The sequence below is a fragment of the Babylonia areolata genome, chromosome 20 (assembly GCF_041734735.1).
Source record: "Babylonia areolata isolate BAREFJ2019XMU chromosome 20, ASM4173473v1, whole genome shotgun sequence".
In the NCBI taxonomy this organism is placed as follows: domain Eukaryota; kingdom Metazoa; phylum Mollusca; class Gastropoda; order Neogastropoda; family Buccinidae; genus Babylonia; species Babylonia areolata.
The window spans coordinates 9,775,233-9,797,295 of NC_134895.1; the positions used below are offsets into that span (position 1 = coordinate 9,775,233).

Below are 22,063 nucleotides of genomic sequence, written 5' to 3' on the forward strand. Positions count from 1 at the left end.
GTGTAATGCACTAAACATCAGGGTTGACTGAAAAACAGGTTGTTTTTCTACACACACAAAGAGAACACAGTATGTTCTGGGATCATCTGGGGTCACGGTATTACAGGTACATATACTCTTTTTCTGTGGGAGTGCAAAACAAGCAACTCCTCGTGAAAATCACTTATCAACGATGCTTAAAAATAAATAGATAAATAAATAGATAAATAGATAAACAAATAAATAGATAAAGGTGGTAAGGGAAGAAAGGAGATTTGAATTCTTCAAAGACACCAAAAGGGGCCCGTTCGATTTCGAAGGGAGAGCATCACTTCTTATTCATATCATGACTCGAGTTTCGTCCCCTGTGGACTCGTCTGGAAAACCGCCCTGGTCCACTGACATGATCAAGAGACACCGATAGTGGTGTTTTCTGGGGAGAAATATCACGATCCAGTGGCTTCCCTAAAATGTGAAAAGAAAAGTATGAAGAAAACAAAACTTACAGCTGTTTGGTTTCTAAAAAAATTACTGAATGGTCCTTACATGATCCGGCGCGCCGGAGAGCCTGTGAGAAGGGTGTATGTGTGTGTGTGTGGAGGGGGGGACGAGGGGGGGGGGGGTGGGGGGGGGGGCAGAGGGGGGGGGGGGGTGACCGGGGGAGGAGGAGGGGTGGAGGGGGGCAGTTGAATGAATGTGAGGGGTGGCGTGGGGTGAGTGAGGTGCCGGGGTGCGGCCGAGGGGAGGTAGCCGTGGTTGACTGAATTGAATGAATCTTATTTTCTAAGCAGGTAAAAGAGTAAGCAAGACTACTGATGCTTTTTTTTTTTTTTTTTCCCATCCAGACCTCAAAAAGTGGAACATATGCCTTTTTTCCCCTTTTCTTCAGTCAAACGGAAGCCGGAAGAATTTGAAAAGAAGGAGAAGATCAACGGAACACTGAGAACAGAGACACTGCACTGACTGGACATTGGACAATTTCATCATAGGCTGAACAAGAGCACACACACACACACACACACACACACACACACAGAGAGAGAGAGAGAGAGAGAGAGAGAGAGACAGAGATTCTTCAGTGACACAGAACTGTATTCACATTACACCGGCCGTAAACGTCGCACCGATGGCAGCAACTGAAGCTAACACAATACCTGCTCAGTTATATATATATATACATATATATTTTTTTTTTAACCATTTTTTGTTTGTTTTTTGTTTGTTTATTTATTTATTTTTTTTATATATATAGGCTACATTTCAGACAGATCGTGTCACTGATAAACAGCCAACATAGCACTTTTAGCATGGCAATCACATCACACTTTATACTTAAAATTATGATCTATTTTCTGATCATTACACATTTTACAAAGAAAATTACCATTTTCACAATGGAAATCTTAACGTAGATCCTTTGAAACACGTACGTAATTCGTCATTGACGGCATACCGTAAGCCGAAGTGCGTTTCGTTCCGCTACTAGTTTTTAAATATCTTATATTGAGCACTGTCTTTGTTTATTTATTTCATTCTATTTTTGAAATTCGTCATAACAAATATCATATCTTCTTACATAATTTGAGCTAATATTATTTGGAAATTAAACCCGACTTTATAACTTTAAAATTGTGTATTTTTTATTATTTCATATTAATTTTTCCGAACATTGTGACGACAATTTTCCGTTCTAATAAAGTCCGCGCCAGTGCGTGTGATTCACATTCAACATCGCTGCTTATTGTTGTCATTATCAATGGCGATGGTGTGATTTGTACTTTGCTGTATCACGAACAAGTCTTTTGTGTAATAGTTTCACTCCACAAAGTGTGTATTTCAGATTGCCGACTGTTGTGTGATGCATGAATTCAGCAGTTGACCGGTAGCAAGAAAAGTGGACAATCATTCCCGCCGCATTACCAACACAAGCAAAGATGGCGTCGATGTTCGACAACGTGCTCCTTTCTTCCTTCGCAGACAATGGACAATTCGAGAAAGCAGAAATTGACACACCACGACGGCTCCAGCTTTCCGTGAAAGACACTGATGTGCTTGTAGATATATTTCGAGGTATGTTTTAATTGTATAAGTTCATGATTTTACACTCATCGTCATGGAACTGACAATGATACTCCAGTGGTCACGGTGGATGGTTACTTGAGGCCTTGTCGTCAACTTGCGCTGTTAACTTTTGATTTCTCTTTCATTGTTTATTCAAAGACATATTGTGATCAACAAATTTTAACTCTATATGCAAGCAGCTAATGAATCACTCATACGACCCTTTACGACCCAGAGTGTTACCACCAGTCATAACCAAGCTGCATCAATTGGAAGGGGTGCTGTCCCTCAGGCACAAATTTATAGCAGCCGTTCAGTCAGACTCACTAGCTACCAAACTTCACTGTTCACATAAAAGTAACCGACTGAATTATACTGTAGTGATTTTAACACAAGTTGCCGAAGTCTGAAGACAAGTTGAAATTTCAGTGGAAGAAGAACTTCACTGTTCACATAAGTATAGTAATTTTAGCACAACTTGCAGAAGTCTCAAGGCAAGGGATGCAATAGTTTACTTGTAAGTTCAAATTAACAGAAATAGTTAAATGTCAGCCTCTGTCGAAGTTAAAGGTTGTGGGCAATCTTCTTGGTGCAAATGTATGTCACTTTGTCCAGTTTGCTAATTCCATTTCATCACTTTCCCAAGAATTATCCAATGAATTTTAAGTCAGTTTTTCTGTCTTGATATGGGTCAAATTTCTTTCAAGATTCCATGAAAATTTCACTGAGCACTTACTGTTCAGTAAGCTTTTGACTTTTTAACGTACTGATGTGGTAAACCGGATTTTTAAAAAAGCACGCTGATCGTTGGATTTTTGGAGTGAAATTTCACAAGCCAACCAGGAAGAAAGTTTAAGTTCTACTTCTGGTTACCTTCCATATCTTATTATCTAGCAGTTTAATGCATGTAATGATGAGCTGGCAAATGGGTTTAAGTAAATGGGTTTCTTTGCTTGCCTGCTAGGCGGAGGATGGTGATTTGTGGCATGTGCCTCTTAGTTGGGCGTAGGGTAGAATGAGTTAATGCAAAGACTCAGACTAGTGTGAGTGTGTTTTGATGGACACAATCTAAAGAGTGAAGTTAAGGCTGGCGCTAGGCATCGATCCTTGATCGGTGGGCTGCGAGCAGCTCCATATTGATCCCAAATAATTTCCGGATGTAACATCCAATTCTTGTTCAAAGAAAATCTACGCATAGCCCTACTTGAAGTACTTCAGCTCTGGTGTTTCAGGGAAATATTTGTATTTATATTTGTATTTCATTTAATCACAACAGATTTCTCTGTGTGAAATTTGGGCTGTTCTCCCCGGGGAGAGCGCATCGCTAAACTACAACGCCACCCATCTTTTGTATTTTTTCCTGTGTACAGTTTTATTTGTTTTTCTTATCTAAGTGGATTTTTCTACAGAATTTTGCCAGGAACAACCCTTTTGTTGTCATGGGTTCTTTTATGTGCGCTAAGTGCATGCTGCGCACGGGACCTCGGTTTATCATCTCATCCAAATGACTAGCGTCCAGACCACCACTCAAGGTCTAGTGGAGGGGGAGAAAATATCGGCAGCTGAGCCTGATTCGAACCAGAGCACTCAGATTTTCTCGCTTCCTAGGCGGACGCATTACGTCTAGGCCATCACTCCACATACAGGCCTTTCTGGATTCTTGAGTTCACTTTAGCCTCTCTGGCATGAACTTTTTACCAGTGGCTGATAGAACTGGACTGTGTAAGTCTAAAGCGAGACAGAAATCCTACCAGGAATCAGATCCTTTAACCACAGTGTGACAGACAGGTCACCCCCAGCACCTCCTTCTGTTTCCATATTTGCCAGATCTCCTACCGAAATTTCCATCGAAATCCCACTAATTTTTGTATCACCGACAAACTCGCACCAAAATTACCGGATGTAATGATTACCGGATGTAGTGTTTTTTGGTCATTCAGTGACTAGTTCTGGTCGGGACCTCAGTGAAGCACTGAGCTTTGTAATACAATTACAAATTGTATTGATTGAGGATCAACACCCAGCTACTATGAAAAGACAACCTTTCACTTTGTTAAAGGTGACATATTGGCCATCTGTCATATATTTCAGATGAATTGAGTTCCTATTTTACACAAGATAGACTGATGATGGTCATTGTCACTATTGTCCGTCAGGTCTGGGTGTTGTCATGTTAAGTATTCAGTTATAATTTTAAAAACAAAACAAAAAATGTTAAGTATTCAGTTATAATTTTAAAAACAAAACAAAAAACAACCACAAAACACTGACATGGATTACCAGATTTTAAATTTTATCTGTGTACTCATCTTTTGCATGCTAGTTATAGATTGGAATACACATGTAGGGGGGTTTGGGTGCTTGCAAATTTATATACTTAATCAAGTCAATAATGATGATGTTCTTAGCAGCGAGATCACAGACAGGGAAAATGTTCACACTTCACCATCCAGGTACACATAAACTGAGGATTAAACTCTGGATCTTAGGACTAGAATCTAACACTAGTCTAACCATTTTGCACCATATGTCATTGTCTATAACAATTATATTACTTCAAATGGAAGTTTAGGGATGTTTGATCAGACTATCCAATGACAGCGCACTCAATAACTTTGCAAATGTGCAAGAGCAAAGCAACGTCAGAAGATGTCAAGTGTACAAGTCTACAACTGAATATTGTGAATTTGAATGATAATCTGTATCTTCTTTATGAAGTTGAGAACCGCGAAAAGTGTACATTTGTTTATTTGAAATTGTCATCACAAAGAAACATATTATGCATTTTTATAAACAAAAATAACAACTAAAATTAAACAAATTTAATTTGAAGCAAACAAACAAAAAGTTAATAGGTCATTGTATTATAATATAATTTTATGAAATTGAAAACATTTTTTTTTCCAACTGATACTGCGATAGTATTACCAGCTTAGTGAGGAAAAGTATGGAAAGTATTAACTGTTGGATCAGACTGACAAACGGTTCAGCGGGACACTTACTGTCTTTGGCAACTGCACCTTCACTGGCTTCATTATTAAAAAAAGATTAATGAGAAAGTGCCATCTGTAGCAACTTCTCACAGAAGTTCTTTATTTAATGTAATCCGATCCCTTTTTTTCTTCTGATGGTGTTAAATAAAATGTTTGTTTGATTCATCAGGGACAGTACATCTACCTCCTGACACGGGGCTGTAGTGATATTATACAGATTAGCTGAATGCTGTTCCCCTGTTGTTTACACCCTGATGACAATGTGACATTTCATAAAATCATTGCTGTCTGATTTCTGTGATTGTATGGTCATGAATGCAAGTAAGTAGACACACTGTTAATATATTTCAAAGCTACTAATAGCTTTTATGTTTCATTGCATATTGTGTTTTTGTGAATTTTATCCAACTCCAAGTGAGCAGCAACATCATTAGTCTGATGTTCCCTGCACATAGGTTAATTAAAAATAACTTCCACATTTATGCATGCACACACGCAGCGTGTACATTGATCTACATGATAGTTTTTTTTTAACACGCATATACACAAACACACACATTCATTCACACACACACACACACTCTCTCTCTCTCTCTCTCTCTCTCTCTCTCACACACACGCAGGAAGATGCACCAGTGGTGTAAAGTTCTCGCACTTATGTCTACTTATCTTATACAGCAAAAATCTTAATTGAACTTGTGACTGGAGTTAGAATTTGGTTTCTTTTACTAGTGGTACACACACAATACTAGTGTTAGTGAAAGTCCATTTTTTAGCTCTCAGTCTCACTGGACATATCAGTATGGTTGGATTTCATTATATTTTCAAAGGAGTGGCATGAGATGTAATCATTAATGCTACTGTGAGGACATTGGCAGTGGAAAACAACAAGCCAGTAACTTAGCTAGCTCATCTCCTCCATGCTGATTGGGATTTAGAGCTTGTTGTAATAGAAAACATGCATACTGACTGTGAGATCCTTTTCATTTGGATATTTTCATTCATCTCAAGGATTGATATGGTATAGATGGGAAAATTTCATTTCTGGAAATGGTATTTTAAATGATCCTTTTGTAGTCCTTTATTTGTTAGGGATCGCTCAGTTAACCCTTTCACTGCCAAACTCGCATTTATGCAGCAGCTAGGTAGAGGACCCATGTCGCTGAAGGGTGACCAGATCATTGGTCTGTAGTGTTATCCATGAACCTACTGCTCTTTAATTATGTTCGGTGATAGGATATGCCATATTTTCTACACAGCACAGGAGGAATTCCCAGCTATTTTATTCACCATATTTTCTGTCACTATAGGGTAGCATAAGGGAATTTAGCACTCTAGATTGACCGGCGGTGGAAGGGATAAGGCTGTCATGAGGTTGTCTTGTCAGCCTCAGCTTTGATCAGTTTGGTAGTTTTTGCTTTCTTTAATCTTAATGTGAATAGCCTGCTAAACTAGTAATTAATTGCTAACCTCTTTCAGTCTTTGGCTCACTTTGTGGATCCTGTCGCTCCAAATGATACTGATTGGACTTCAAGACCTAAGGTGGAAGAAAAACCAACTATACCTTAAATTAAAAAGTTAATTGAATAGGCCGCTGGAGAGTTCTATATTTTCATGGCTTATAGAGACACCTCACATGATCTATGCTTTCAAAGTTGATTGGCTCTCTTAATAGCGAGCAACAAGAGGCAGAACGTGTGAAACAGCAGGCTTTGTTTTTTTGACTTTTCAGTTTTTGTTTCATATTTTGGGGTTTTTTGTGTGCATATGGTGGCACTTCCTTGTACAGAGTTTGGTTGTAGCAATGGAGGTTATCAGCTGAAGAAATAGAAGACAACGCGTTTGCTGCTTTTGCCTTTGTTGATCACCTTTGGTGTTGCTTGCGATTTCAAGTGAAAGTTAGATGCACATGTGCAAGATCCAATATGGCATCGGAACTCTCCAGTGGTCAGTTGATGAAAGGGTGCAGATCTTTTTTTCCCTTCCTCATGATATTAATGTCTACATAAAATTAATGATGGACATCTTTGATACATATGACACATGATTTGTATTTTGTCTCTCTGGTCATTTTGGAATGAAAGTAATAAAACATTGTTTAATGTGTAGGAGAGGAGAAAGAAGAGACACTGGTTGTGAATTCTGCGACTGAAGTAGCTCGATGTGGCAAACAGAGCATGGTCCTCACCAATGAGACGGATACCTTTCTCTTCAAGTTTCCAAGTATCCATGGTAAGTCACAGATCAGCACTCAAACTGTATATATATATATTTGAATTGGGACTGGGGCTTTCGTTTTTGGTGGTGCCTTCATTTGTTCATCAATTTAAGCATGCAAGCAATCAGTTGAGTGGATTGAATCATATAAAATAAGTGGTGTTTTGCATGTCAGTTGTTACATGTATGGCAAAGCTTGTGTACCACAGTATACTTACTAACACAGTGTTGCATTGAATTATGGTAATTGGTATACATGCAAGGATTCAATGGAAAAAGATCTACGGATTGAATGAAAGCTAATGATAGCATTATAATCATACAGTAAAAGTGTCACCATTTGTGTTTAAACTGAAATTTTTTTTTTCTTCAAATACTTATTTCATGATTCATGTGATTTTTTTTTCTTTTAATTTCTGATCCACTTTTATTGCTTTGTCTTTTAGTACTGAAGTCCTTCCAGGGAACAATGCAAGAGCTCCGAGATAAAACAAAATCTGTCTTCTCCAGCAGGACAGATGAGTCCTCTGCTGTGCAGTATTTCCAGGTATAGTATACATTGTTATCTGGTTATGTTTTAGCTTTTCGTTGTATCTAGGAATTTATTACCTTTTCTTTCTGAAATTAAAAAAAACAGTCTGTTAGTTTAGATACAAAGTGTAAAACACAAAATCATTTTGTATATACATCACAAGGATGACTTTTAGTCATTGTTACTAAAAGGGCTTACTAGCACCATCTTTATCCATGACTACTCGCCCTTTGAACATTTTACACTTAACACATTTTTGCTTATGTGGCTGATTCATATTTGGACTTCGGGGCATTATTTTTTGCCTTAGGAACTTTTTGCATTATGAATGTTTTCATCTCAAAGGTAGGAGAGGGAGATTGCAGGAAAGTTCATATGATGAATTTTTTTTTTTGTTTCACTTTTTCAAGTTATTCGTGTCTCTTGCAGTTGCTCTTGTATGAAATTGCACCTGCATCTAGCAAGCAAAGTATAGGCTGAAAAGTATGATTCACAGCCGTAGCATTAGATGATAAGACTTATTAAGATTGAGGGCTTGTTTGTGAATTTACAAATAAAAGGATGAAAAAACAGTTTAGACTCCACCCTGTGACATTTACTCATTTTCAGTTTCTATTTATTCATGCAAATTTTTTTTAATTTACAAGGGTTTTAAGTGCATCTGATCAGTTTAAAAAAAAAAAAATTGATCATCTTTAATATATTGATAAGATTACGAGAATTATTTTGTTGTTATTGAGGGTAGATAATAAAATGTGTTGGAAACTTAACTTGAAACAAGTGCTAATTTCTTATGGTGCTTTCCTTCCTTTAAAATTATTTGATGAAGGTGTGTAACCCAAGATACATAGAGATGTGATGAATATGTGTTTCAGTTCTACGGCTATTTATCTCAACAACAAAACATGATGCAGGACTACATTCGTACCTCGACGTACCAGCGAGCAATGTTGGCCAATGTGACAGACTTTCAGGACAAAGTAAGAAATGATCAATAGTACCTAATATTGTGCTGGCTTTTTCATTACCTATGGTTGTTCACATATCATGTGTACTTGATTGCGCTGGTGTCATGCTGTCCATTGAAATATGAGATGTGTTCCAGCTTGTTTGCATACATGATTGCATTGATCCATGCGTTCCATTAAAATTGATAGAGATTAAAGTTTATTTGTATCTTTTTGTTTTTGCTGTCTCTGTCCCTGTCTCTCTCACTCTTTTCTTTGAAATGAATAAATTATTAAATATGACATGATTCATATGTATAGGGGTTTATGGAGGATTTCCTTTTCACTCACTAAGTTGGGTGCACATGTTTTCATAGGAGTCAAACATTAGTTTGGATATAAATAAACATTTTATGTTGCAGGTTGTTTTGGATGTAGGAGCAGGGTCTGGTATCCTGTCATTTTTCGCTATTCAGGCTGGTGCACGCAAGGTGTATGCTATTGAAGCCAGTAGCATGGCCAAGCATTGTGAGGTGAGTTCTGTTAATATTGTTTTCTGGTTGACTGCCCCCTCTGTCATATAATGAAAGGACATTTGGTACGCCCAATCTAATGACACAAATACCCTGGGCATTTACAGTGAAAAATATAGTGACGTACACTACAAAACACACGAACACACCTGCATGCACAAATCTTCCTGCCTCAACTCCATCCCACAAACCCACACCCACCCCACACGATGTAGACATACACATGTGCAAGCCCATCTTGGCCGCTCAAGGCATGTGAACATGTGTACATTTGAAAATAGTAAAAATAATAGTAGTAAAAATTGACTAAAAGATGAAAGTGAAGACAAGGAGTTATTTGCTGATGAGAATGGCTGGAAATAAATGAGTTTTCAAAGAGGTTTTGAAAGAAGGGCAAGAAACAACATGACGACAGGAAACAGGAGTGAGTTCTGCAGAAGAAGCCTGGAAAGAGAAAATGCTCTTTCCATATGATCTGGTTCTGTAGGAGGGAATTTTTGAGAGACGGTCATCAGGTGATGACAGGAGCTGGTGAGATGGAGAGAAGTAATGCAGAAGCTCAGAAAAATAAGAAGCCATACCATTCATAAGTTTGTAGCACAGGAGAGAGCGTTTGTGATCAATTCTTTTCTCAGTAGGTAACCAGTGTAGGGAATGAAGGAGAGGAGTGATATGAGCAGAATTGGGAGAACAGAAGATACACCATGCAGCTAGGTTTGGACTCTATGAAGTCTGGATAACAAGTAGGGCATCCAGCAAGAAAATAATTATAGTCGTCAAGCCTAGATAGGACCAGGGAACAGACAAATATACAGCACATTTGACAATTTCCTGTTGGTCTACATTTATTTGTGTGCTTCAGTTGAGGTACTGAGGACAAATGGAATTGGAGTCTACATATTTGTGAATACCTTGATTTGTTTTAGATGTTAATACATTGTGGACAAAGTGAGGTTTGGTTTATCAACTTGGTGGAATGTGTACAGGCTCTTGTTCGACACAACCACCTCGGTGACCAGATTGTGGTTATACCTGGCAAGGTGGAGGAGGTGGAGGTGCCAGAGCAAGTGGACACCATCATCTCAGAGCCAATGGGATACATGCTCTTCAATGAGCGCATGCTTGAATCATACCTCCATGCGAAAAAATGGCTCAGACCTGGAGGTAATGTCATTCATCTATTCTTTTAATTTTTTTTTTTTTTTCTTCCCAATTGAGGGATTGGGATTTGTATTATGTTGTGTGTAAATAAGTTACCTCTGATACTAAAGTTACACAAGATTTTTACCTTCATACCAGCTAAAGTAACAGTTGGAAAAGAAAGTTAACTTTGCCTCAAGGATTGAAGGAAACATGCAGATTACAGTCATTTTACTAATTTACTTGCTGAAGCCAAAGATAGTAGACTGCTGTGTATGAAAGGACTATTTTTTTTGCTATCAATCAGTTACACTTGATTGCTTCTGAAAATTGTTCATTTCAAATGTATCAGCTGCTGTCTTTGACACAAAATCGATGTAGACCCTGATGAGAACATGGTGGCTCTGTGCCAAAATACCAGCATGGAATATGTCAACATCAAGTGTCCATCCAAGGATTCAAGCTAAGGCCTCTGGAAACTGTTATTTGTGTTTCATATGCACACAATTCTCAGGATGTCAAGTAGCGTAGGTTGATCCCCTTGCCAACATTAGTTCATGTAAGAAGATTTTATTCAATTTTTCTTTTTAATAAAAAAATTAAAAAAAAAAAAGAGAGAAAAAAAAGATTAAATTTAGCAGCTTCATTGACATTATTAGATCATTGTGGAATCGGTGGTCCCTGCTTGCTATGCTCTCTGTAGACCCGTTTAGCATGTCATTTTAGTTCAGATGGTCACTGCTGAATCAGAGGACATCTTCATTTTAGAGCTGAGTCGTACCTTTTAGAAGTTATATCATGTGACACAGCAGAGAGTGGATGTAACTGTGTATTGTACACAACACTGAAGGGCATGGAAAATGTCAGGAAAGGGGGGTGGAGGGGTTAAAGTATAAGGAGGGGTACTCAAAATGTTTCAAGTTCTAGGAGCCAGTTTTTTTCTGCTCATATGTTATTAGTTGTAATGTTGTTGCAGGTAAGATGTATCCTGGTCAGGGTGACCTTCACATAGCTCCTTTCACTGATGAAGCTCTCTACATGGAACAGTATTCAAAAGCCAACTTTTGGTATGTTATTGCCATTGTCTGCTTCGCAGTTTGTTTCAGTGTGTGTTTCTGTGGGGTTTAAAAAAAAAAAAATTTTTATTGTGTGTGTGTTGTTTTTTCGTTTTGGTGCGTGTGTGTGTGCATGTGTGTGTGTGTGTGTGTGTTTTCCGTCAAGCAGGAGTGAGGAGTATGAATAAATGTAATTGCCCTCATGGAGTTTAATATTAACAGCATAATTTTGGACGAGGTAGTCACCTTTTGCTTCTCGTTTACTTGCACATTTGTTCTTTAATGGGGCCTATGCCATTGAAGATTATGTGGAATGTTTCTGTATCTCTTACTCTGTTTTGAAGTGTCATTCACATGGTTTTTTTTCCTTTAATTCAAACAGTGTTAAATATCAGTGATGGTGAGAACTAAAGAAAGTTGGTCAGAAGTCCAGATCTCAACCATGAGTTGTAAGTCTTGCTCGATCTAGGGTTTCATATTTGAAAATAACAACAATAAACCTGTTTGGTTTTTAAATCTGGAATGTATGTGCCAACAGAAGAGAAAAACAAATATGTGTAAGTCATAATTAGTGTATATTTTGCTGTTGAAGGTATCAAGAATCTTTCCATGGGGTAAACCTGTGCACGCTACGCAACGCTGCTGTTTCAGAATATTTCAAACAGCCCATTGTGGTAAGCATGCTTAGTATGATTTATGCACTCATATATGTTGAATGTTCCACACAGTGAAATATATAGCTGTTACAAAATATATTTTATATCTTTTGAGGCCTGCATTTTGAAATGTATACTTCATACTTTTCTAGGCCTGTGCAGGAAAATGACAAGACAGATCCATACACCAGATTTGGTCATAGACCTTGGGCGTTTAGTGTTAAGCATTGTTCCAGTTACTCAGTTACATGTTTCCCCAAAATATGTTACGCAGCTACAACTTCTGTTCATTTGATAATCCAGAATCAATGATACAGATCATTTAAGGCTGGCCTTTTGACCATATATGCTGTTCAGTTCTGTTTCCTATCCATTGGCATGCACAGTCACTCCAGACATGAACACTGTCTGTTTTTTGTTTTGTTTTATTAACTCTGTACTTTGGTCTGTTGCCTGCCAGTTCCTTTTGCCAGTATGTTTCTGATTGCCTGTGCCTAAGCATACATACTGTTTCTTTTCCACATATAGTCAAGTGTATTTTTAGTTGCCTCTTAACAGTTGTGCAGTTTCTCCTCAGTGTAATGCGACTTTCTGAATTACATGTTTTAGCTGTCATTTTGTCTTGTTTCTCTAGTGCTGTGCATTCTTCTGGGATGTGGTTGCCCCTGACAACTCAGCATTGTTTTTCAGGATACATTTGACATTCGCATCTGCTTGGCCAAGTCGAATAAGTATGTGATCGACTTCCAAACAGCAGAAGAGACAGACCTTCATGTCATCGACATTCCTCTGTCCTTCACCATGATGCAGGGTGGGATGGTGCATGGCCTGGCCTTTTGGTTCGAAGTTGGCTTCCTTGGCAATGAGTAAGTGGGGACTGTTGACCTTGGTATCCCTTGGCTGTTGATTGTGTTGTTTTATTTCTTGTATTGGTCTGGTTAGATGGCTGGTTATGTTCTATGAGGTTCTTGTTGATATTCCACTTTAAAATAATCTGTTTCTGTTTTTAATCACAATTTATATATATATACAGATTTTGTGTGAGAAGCATGGACTGCTGTTCTTTGGGCAGAGCAGGTCTTCCGAAAGGGTTAATATTTGATAGGGAATGAATGGAAAAAGTTGACACGATGGTTATTGTTATGATGTTTCCATGTTAGGGGGGGAGTGAATGGAAAAGGTTGACATGTTGGTTATTGCTTTGATGTTTCTGTGTTTGGGAGATGAATGGAAGAGGTTGACACGATGGTTATTGCTGTTACGTTTCTGTGTTTGTTAGGGGGTGGTGAATGGAAAATGTTGACGTGTTGGTTATTGCTATGATGTTTGTGTTTGTTTGGCAGTTATGCTGTTTGGTTGTCGACGTCTCCAACGGAACCGTTGACTCACTGGTACCAGGTGCGGTGCCTTGTGGAGAAGCCGGTGCTGGTCAAGCAGGGGCAGACGCTGACAGGTCGTGTTGTGCTGCGCTGCAACACCCGGTCAGTGCTGATGTTGTGTGTGTGTGTGTGTGTGTGTGTGAAGCCCAGTCAGTGCTGCTGTTTTCCTGTATGTGTTTGTGTGTGTGAGGTTTGTGTTTGTGTGTGGTTTGTGTGTATGTTTGTGACTGAAGCCCAATCACCGCTGCTGTTTTCTTATGTGTGTGTGTGAGAGAGAGAGAATAAAGCCTGAGCAGTGTTGCCGCATTGTGTGTGCATGTGTACTGAAGCTTGACTGAATGACACAGGAAATGCATAATGAGCGCCTCTCCATTGGTTTTACCCAGGTAGGCAGCCTGATATGCAAATGACTCAGTGTTTATGAAGCACTTAGTCTCTAACCAAGGATAGGTGCTGATAACTATAACTCCTTATCAATCTGTAGTCAGACAGTTGTTGACATTCGTCTTAGGCGAACAGACTATAAATAAATAAACGAACGATTACATGGAATGTTCTTTTGCACCAGTTAAATAGTTTCTGTCCATCTCTTCTTGTTCTCTTATTCATGCTGATATTGAATGTATTTTTAGGTGTTGAAATCTTACTGGTGTTTCTCTCTTTCTCTTATGTTTCTGCATTGTCTGTATGCTGGAAAATGCCGTCAGAATCCTACACCACTGTAGTACTGAATTAACTCATTGTAATGCTGCCTCGGCAGATAAGTGATAGATTTCACAACATGAAAACAGGTGGAAGTGACTTGGTACTGGTGGAAGCAAATCACACTGATGGATTGGTAGACTGAGCCAGTGCCTTGGATGTTTTAGTACTGCGTTAGCCACACAATATGGTGCAACAAGGTACTGGCTTTAGTTTGCACCATTTTGACATGGTCAGTATTCTAGTCAAACGGGAAGCATACGAATGGTAAGTATACAGTTAAACAGGTAGCATTTGAAGGCACTCCCCCTTTAGTGCAATATCTCTTCTAGGTTTGTGTGTGTGTGTGTGTGTGCCGTGGAAGCTGCGATACGTAGACTAGAAATGAGTGTGTGGAGGAGGGGGTAGAGGAGGTGCAAGGTAATGTGTGTGTGTGTGTGTGTGTGTGTTGGAGCTCATGTACGTTTATATGTATTTGACTGTGCTTTCATATGTGCTTGTACAAGTAAGTGTTCATCTCTGTGAGTGTGTGTTTGTGTGTGTGTGTGTGCCGTGGAAGCTGCGATACTTAGACTAGAAATGAGTGTGTGGAGGAGGGGGGTAGAGGAGGTGCACGGTAATGCGTGTGTGTGTGTGTGTGTTGGAGCTCATGTACGTTTATATGTATTTGACTGTGCTTTCATATATGTGAAACTGCATGTCTGGTGCATTTCTGTTATGCATGTGTGGGTGTATGTGTGAATGTGTGTCTTCATTTTTTACATTTATTTGCTTATTTATCACCATTGTTGTCTTATTTATTTATTTATTTATGTTTTATTATTATCATTTTATTAGTATTACTAATATTATTACTACTACCTTTTTCTATATTATAATTATTATTTATTTATTTATTTATTTATGCAAGCTTATCTATTATTTATTCCCCCGTTTTTTGTTTTTTTTTTGTTTGTTTTGTTTTTTTGTGTGTGTGTTTTTTTTTGTTTTGTTTTTTTGTGTTTTTTTGTTTTTGTTTTTTGTTTTTTTTGTTGGTTTTTTGTTTTTTTGTGTGTTTTTTGTTTTGTTGTTTTGTTTTTTTTTTTGTTGTTTTTTTTGTTTTTCCTCCCCAAGGCCTGACTAAGCGCGTTGGGTTACGCTGCTGGTCAGGCATCTGCTTGGCAGATGTGGTGTAGCGTATATGGTTTTGTCCGAACGCAGTGACGCCTCCTTGAGCTACTGAAACTGAAACTGAAACTGTCTTCTAGGTTACCTGCTGCAAAAACAATGTAAGATGATTTTTTTTTTTTTATATCTCTGATTTTATGTATGGGTGTTTATTGGGACTTGCCCCTTTTTTGCTGTACCAGTACACAAAACATGCTGTAATATATCTGACACAGGAATTTATTTGCATGTCTTGGCAGATTTTAAGCTGCAACATTAAAGACACATGATGTTTTAATGCGCTTGATGTTCTGAAGTTGAAAGTGTGGGTTGCACTTTCAGGCAAAGTTACGATGTGGAAATGGAGCTTGATGTGCCCGGCCAGAACTACAAGGTCCGCAACACCTTGGACCTGAAGAACCCCTTCTTCCGCTACACTGGTCAGGCTCCCCAGCCACCCCCAGGCAACACTGGCTCTGCCACAGAGCAGTACTGGAGCAATTTGAATTTAACAGGTGAGTTTCGGATACTGGATTGTTATTGGTTGGGTAAAGGAAAGGAGAAGCTGGTATAGTTATTTGGGGGGGGGGGGGGGGGATGTATAAGAATTCTCTGCCACCTGCCTTCCAGTCTTTCACACATTTTTGTGAAGCATATAGTGATTGACAAATGCAGGAAACTGAATTTCTGAACTTAATGGCTGTTTAGCACCTTTATTATTGGAATGCAGCACCACAGAATATCTGTTGATGCTATGTAATGATCTGCTTCAGATTATTTAGAGGAAGGGTGTCAGAGATCGAGAAGATTCCCTTGGTGGCAGTTGAAAATGTGCAGATCACTACTTGGTTTGTACAATAAACTGAATTTCTGTTTTCTGACCCTGTTGACACGCCTCCTTTGAAAGTGTAGTGGTGTCACATTGTAGACCGATTTATCAAGCATTAATGCACATTGTGTGAAGTTCCGATAACTTTTCTAGCTGCCGACCCCAACATCACGCTGTACGGAGGACAGGGTCAGCCGTACGTCAACGGCTTCCTCAATGGCAATGTGGTGGACCTGTCCCAGACAGCTGTGCAGCCCCAGCAGCAGCAGCAACAGCAGCAGCAGCAGCAGCAACAGCAACAGCAACAGCAGGGGGTGATCCAAGGCAATCTCATTGCTGTCTGTGAGTTGGTTTCTGTTCACACTGCTAACAACACAGCAAGGGGAAGGATGGTGTGAGAAGAGAATGGGTGGTGGAAAAAAGTTTAGTTGGGTTCCCATAGAATGTTGGAAACTTGTAAAAATCTTGTAGCATCTGAAACAGCCTTCCCAGTCTCTGGCCATGGCCTTTGCAAAAAACAAACAAAAGTAGTTGTTTTTTCTGCCTACCTGGCTTTGGTTTTGTTCTTGTTGGTTTCAGTTTTCTTTTCTTCCTGAATTTTGTTGATATGGAACCTGCTCATTTAGACCAGGAAGCAAAAAAACAATTGAGACAGAGTGAGATTCTCCATGTAATTGTAACTACAGAAAGGTTGTAACCTCAAAAAGATGTGAATATTTGTTAATTGATAGGTACAAACAGTGAAGTATTTGCCAGCTATTTTGAGACAGAATTCTTAGTGCAGAAAATTTCCCGAATGCTGGTGTTAGGAAGACTTACATGAAACTGCAGTCAGAAAGTTGACAAAATGACAAATGATTTAATTTGAACAGAATACAACAGCTGCTGATCTTAATTATGAAAATGTATATGATTTAATTTGAACAGAATACAACAGCTGCTGATCTTAATTATGAGAATGCCTTAGGATGCTATAGAAAGCTTTGCTGTTCGTCGTTTCCAAATGTTCCTGACAGATGATCTGGACAGATGGTATGGAAGGAGGTTGGGGGAAAAAGAGGTTCTTTTTGTTTCTGAGCAGTCGGGGAAGGGTTTAACATTTCTGAATATGAACCCTGTGCGTATCATGGGATGTTCCAGGACATGACAGTGTGTGTATATGTGTGTGTGTGTGCAGCCAATGTGGCACCCATCAACCCTGGCAGCATTCCTAGTGTGGGCACACTGGGCAGCAGCAATGTCAATGTCAACAGGACCTCCATTGGGGGAGGCTTGAGCCCCATCAACTTCACCAACACACAGGTGAGTCACTTGCTTTTCACTCTGCCACAAGACTAAATAAAGGAAACTTAACAGTCCTGCTAACTTCACCAGTACACTGGTACCTGGGTTATTCAATGTCTTCCCTCAACCCAAGTTTTATGAAGAATCCTTTTTTGACATAAAATGTTTCAGGACATCCTTGTTTTTTCCTTCACTAGATTTTCACTTTAATTCCAGAGTTTGGCCTGACTGAAAAGATTTGAGGTTGAGTTGATAGCTGGTAAGTATGTTGAAATACTTTTATAGATTAAAAAAAAAAAAAAAAAGAAAAAAAAAAAGAAAGATAGAGAAAAATAAAGAATCGGCAGCAATAGGAATGACCTTCCTTAAGTCCAGTCTGATTTGGCAGGCACAGCAGTGTTAAGATTTTCATGATTACCTCTTTCTTTCAGTCTTTTCTCTGTCTAGTTTGAAATAATTAATTGAAAAAGTACCCATTCGAGAAATGAAGATTCAGTGTTAAGCCAAACATTTCAGAGTAGTATTAAATGCATTACTGTTTTGAATTACATCAGCCTATTCTTCAGCATATAAAGGTGTTTTTACCAGTTTGGCATGTTGACACACAAATGCTGAACTTGAGAAAACCTGAGAATATTCAATTTCATAACTGTTTTGGTGCCAAACTACAGGATATTGTAAATACCAAGGGTTTCTGTTTAGTTCACTGGCTAGGGCGTTTCAAGAACATGTGCTTAATTTTCTGTTCAGAGGATGGATGTATAAGACATAATCTTATCGAGGCTTTGAATGTTGTGTATTTGTGTGTGTGTGAAGTCGAAACCCAGAACAGCTTTCAAAGTCAGCTGGAATTTATGCAGAATGTCTTATAACAGTTTTGAATGATATTGATGTGTTGCATGTCATTCTAACCCACCCCCAGGACTTTAATGACATTGTTACTTAACTCTGTGCGATAATGAAGGCATTTCTGAACCATCATTGACCACAGAGTATGTTCCAGAACGTGATCACGGGCGGCACAAACCACTATCCTGTCAGCAACCAGTTCATGATTGGGGATTATGTCATGCCGGGCACTGTCCTTGTGCAGCAGCCACAACAGAATCAGCAGCAGCAGCCTATTGCAGACAAGAAGACCATGTCCTAATTGTCACCGGGTGTTTGCCATCTGGACACTCTTCTGGCAACACCACCTGCGGAACTGTATGACGTTGCCTCAACTGCAGGAAGAGTGTGAAATAGGGAGATAAACATTCAAGGAGCAGTATGACACATCCTGGGAACTTTGTGGTTTCATTTTTTTTTTTTTTTTTTCCTTTTTTCATTTTCGTGTGCTATGATACATGAACGGTGAGAGGTTTATTGAAGTGTGTGTGATTGTAAACAAGATGGAATAGAAATCTCCAAATATGTTTAGTTTTAACATGAGGAGAGAGGGGGCGGGGGCAACTACCATTTTGTTTGACATCTTGGTGGAAGGTTGCACGTTTCACTGAATGAAGACCACATGGTAGGCAGGATTTGACAGAAGAAGGAATGAAATTGAAGATTTTAACTCATCAGTGTTTAAGAGCTTGATCTACAAGAAAAAACAAACTGAAAATGCCGAACAGATCGAGAGCATGAAGTTGAGGACATTCACTGTGGAAATTATGGAAAGTGCAGCTGGTGTAGGGCTAGGTAGATGTAGACAGGAAAGAACAGTGACCTCCACATTAGTTACCGAACAACAGCATGGGAGTCTGCAATTGGTGATTTGTTAAGGTGGGGAGGTAATACAAAAGAGGTTGTGTGTTGTTTTCTGAGAATTTCATCATCTGGACTTTCAGTACCCTGCTGCTCCTCACTAGCTGACTGCGTCTTGCTGTGGCTGTTGCACTATCTTTTTTTGTTTGTTTTTTGTTGTTTTTTTGTTTTGTTTTAGTGGTCAGGAGATGGTGTGCATTAGCCCATTTTAGCCCTTTGTTGTTGTTGTTAGATATCTCTTGTATTATTTCTTTTTTATTTTCTATGAAAAAAAATACTCTTTTCTTGATTAACAAAACCAGGCTGGGATGTGTGTTTCAGCTGTGCATATCAATGTGCGATATATTGTTGTTGTTGTTTTTTTAATTTTTTTTTTATTGGTGTGACAAGACATGACATAATGAGCACTTTGGCTTTGTTTGTTTCATTGTTTTAACAAGTAAACTGTAATACACACAATACAATCAAGATGTGAATATCAGCAGTGAAATGTGTAGGGGTTGCAACTGTTAGGTATTATTTGTCGAAGAAAAGGATATTATGCATTTGCAAAGAAACCTTTTTTTAAGATGATTGCCGTGTGGGTTTGGTAGGATTCATAAGCCAAGAGATAGCTGACTTTGCAAGACAGAAATCAAGAAGATGAGAGGGTTCCAGCAGTACTGAGCTTAAAAGTAATGATTTTCTTGGGAATTAATCATAATAAAGTTATTCTTCGGGATGAACAGGTCGAAAGTAAATGTATACTGTCATTTACTGCTTTTTAAACTGCATGCAATAATTTGTGATTTTAAATGATAAAATGGCAAGGACAGCACACACACACGCATTTTATTTTTTCTTAAGTTGTCTTGATATCTGTTCTTGTGCAAATGCCTGTTCGTTCTTGTGCACATGCCTGTTCAGTACCTTGGTTTCAAAATGTAGGAGCCAACTGTTGTTAACTTTCAGTGATATACATTTTGGTAGATAACAAACACTGCTAACTCAAAAAGTATAATTACCACCTGGTTACTTAAAATATAGTGTTCCATGTTCTTTGTCCATTGCCAGCAATGCATGGAAGTTGAGAGTGAGACAACATTGAAATCTGTGCATGGTCAAGTGACAGAATCACAGAAGTAAGCTGAAGGGCATTTGTATCTATATAGCAAAGATGATAATTGTTGAAACAGTGTTAGTCTGATTTTATGCTTGCAAGGATGCTGTGCTTGCAATTTAATTTTCTTCTTCTTTTTTTCGTTTTTTTATTAACATTTTGTTTGTAAAATGCATTCTGAGGAGTGAGTTTCTGCAGAAATCCTGTTTATGGTTAGATTTTAAAGAAGTCATTTCATTTCTTTGTTGTCATTTCACTTTGCAGCTTATGGCAGGATGGATAGTAAGTATGCTGAGCATAGCTATTCTGTTTGTTGGTATTGATGAAAAATGTAACCGATTTTGTCCAGCAGGTTGAATATTTAAAAACTAAACATGAAATAAGATTTCTCTTTTTGCTCAGTTAATTTCAGGGTAGTGTTTTTCTTTTCCATGGTCTAGTTGTTATTGACCTTTCTTTTGAAATGCAAGTGTAGAGTAGTAATGTTGCTGAAGAACAGAAAAACATGTAGAGGGGGAATAATATTTTGTCCAAATTTTTATGACAAGATTAGCAAAAAGAGCTGTAATGAGTGAGTTACTTTTCATATGAAAGCACCATGCTGCTAATGTTTGGGGGGGTTTGTGCTAGATTGATGATTGAGTAATAATGGACCACTGATATAATAAATTTCCTGTTGTGTTTGAAGGATCAGTCTGGTTGGGGCAGAGTGCTGTAATCCACAGACATGATTGTGGAGATGATGGGTAACAATTCTTCAGGATGTGAACCTAGCTGGTGTGAATGTGTTGAAGTAAACCAAGATAATCATGTTTTCAGGATGTTGGTGTATATGGAGGAAGACAATAGACGAGAATGAATGTGCTGTGCAGTCAGACCTGAATGTGATTGCAGAAGCGAATGTGCATAGGGATAGACTTGTATTTGGATAATGTGTGCAAGAGTTGTAAGCATGATTGTGACTAACTTTCAAGAAGTCTACATGGTGGAGTTTTGCAAGGTGTCTACTCATTATGTTTGATATATTGTTTTTTTTTAAATATTTCCATGGATCATGAAACCTTGAAATTGAACAAAAAAAATTTTTACTTGTTCTCTTAATTGCTGTTTGAATAGACTGAATTGAAATGACAATGATGAAGCTACATAGTTAAAAGTATATGTATGTTTGTCAGCAGTTCTGTTTTGTCCATTTAGATTTTTTTTTAACTGGTGAAGCTTTTTTTTTTTTTTTGTCCCCCATTGATGTGTTTTTGTACTGTAACAACTGCTAACCATAAGTGAAAGTAAGGTGTGTGTTTTGTGAATATGTGTGTGGAAAATATGTGTGTGTGTGAAAAAATACACATATTTCTTTCCATCTCTTTGCTATTGCAAAGATTATGGCAGAGTTTTATCTGCAACTTATGCAGTTTGACTAAAAATTACGGGTTGGTTAGCATTCACTCAGCTGTGGCATTTGCTTGCCTGTGGTGTTCTTGCTGCTTTGAGGTCAAACTGAGGACAAATGAAGTGACCTACGTGTACAAGAGGAAGTTCTCTCACTCTTGGCCGCCACTCCACCGGTCAGAAGTAAAATCCCTTGTGCTCTTGTACTGGAACATGAAATAAAACCTGAGTCGTATCCTTTGTACACCATCTGTCTGTCATGATTTCTGTGAACAGTGTTTGTAGCCATTCTTCTGCTCTGTCAAAACAAATGGTACAGCCTTGTTATACCATTCACATTCAGACTGCAGTAAGTTCTTTATTTCCCTTCTGC

General features: G+C 38.5%; 1 protein-coding gene across 3 annotated transcripts; it reads left to right on the plus strand.

Annotated features, from left to right (window-relative positions):
* Nucleotides 1–1,697: 1,697 nt before the first annotated feature.
* LOC143295055 (histone-arginine methyltransferase CARMER-like) lies at nt 1,698–21,934 on the plus strand. Of its 3 annotated transcripts, none has more exons than XM_076606615.1 (14): nt 1,698–2,049; nt 7,143–7,265; nt 7,697–7,797; nt 8,658–8,762; nt 9,152–9,262; nt 10,249–10,426; nt 11,379–11,469; nt 12,050–12,131; nt 12,804–12,979; nt 13,457–13,594; nt 15,683–15,855; nt 16,323–16,511; nt 17,347–17,471; nt 18,457–21,934. In XM_076606615.1, the coding sequence occupies exons 1-14, from the start codon at nt 1,914–1,916 to the stop codon at nt 18,601–18,603; spliced, it is 1,875 nt and encodes a 624-aa protein (XP_076462730.1). In that variant the 5' UTR covers nt 1,698–1,913; the 3' UTR covers nt 18,604–21,934. The 3 variants fall into 3 exon arrangements, with proteins under 3 accessions (XP_076462730.1, XP_076462731.1, XP_076462732.1); XM_076606616.1 differs by having other exon boundaries at nt 18,418–18,577; XM_076606617.1 differs by lacking the exon at nt 18,457–21,934 and adding an exon at nt 17,670–17,707.
* The last annotated feature ends 129 nt before the right edge of the window (nt 21,935–22,063 follow it).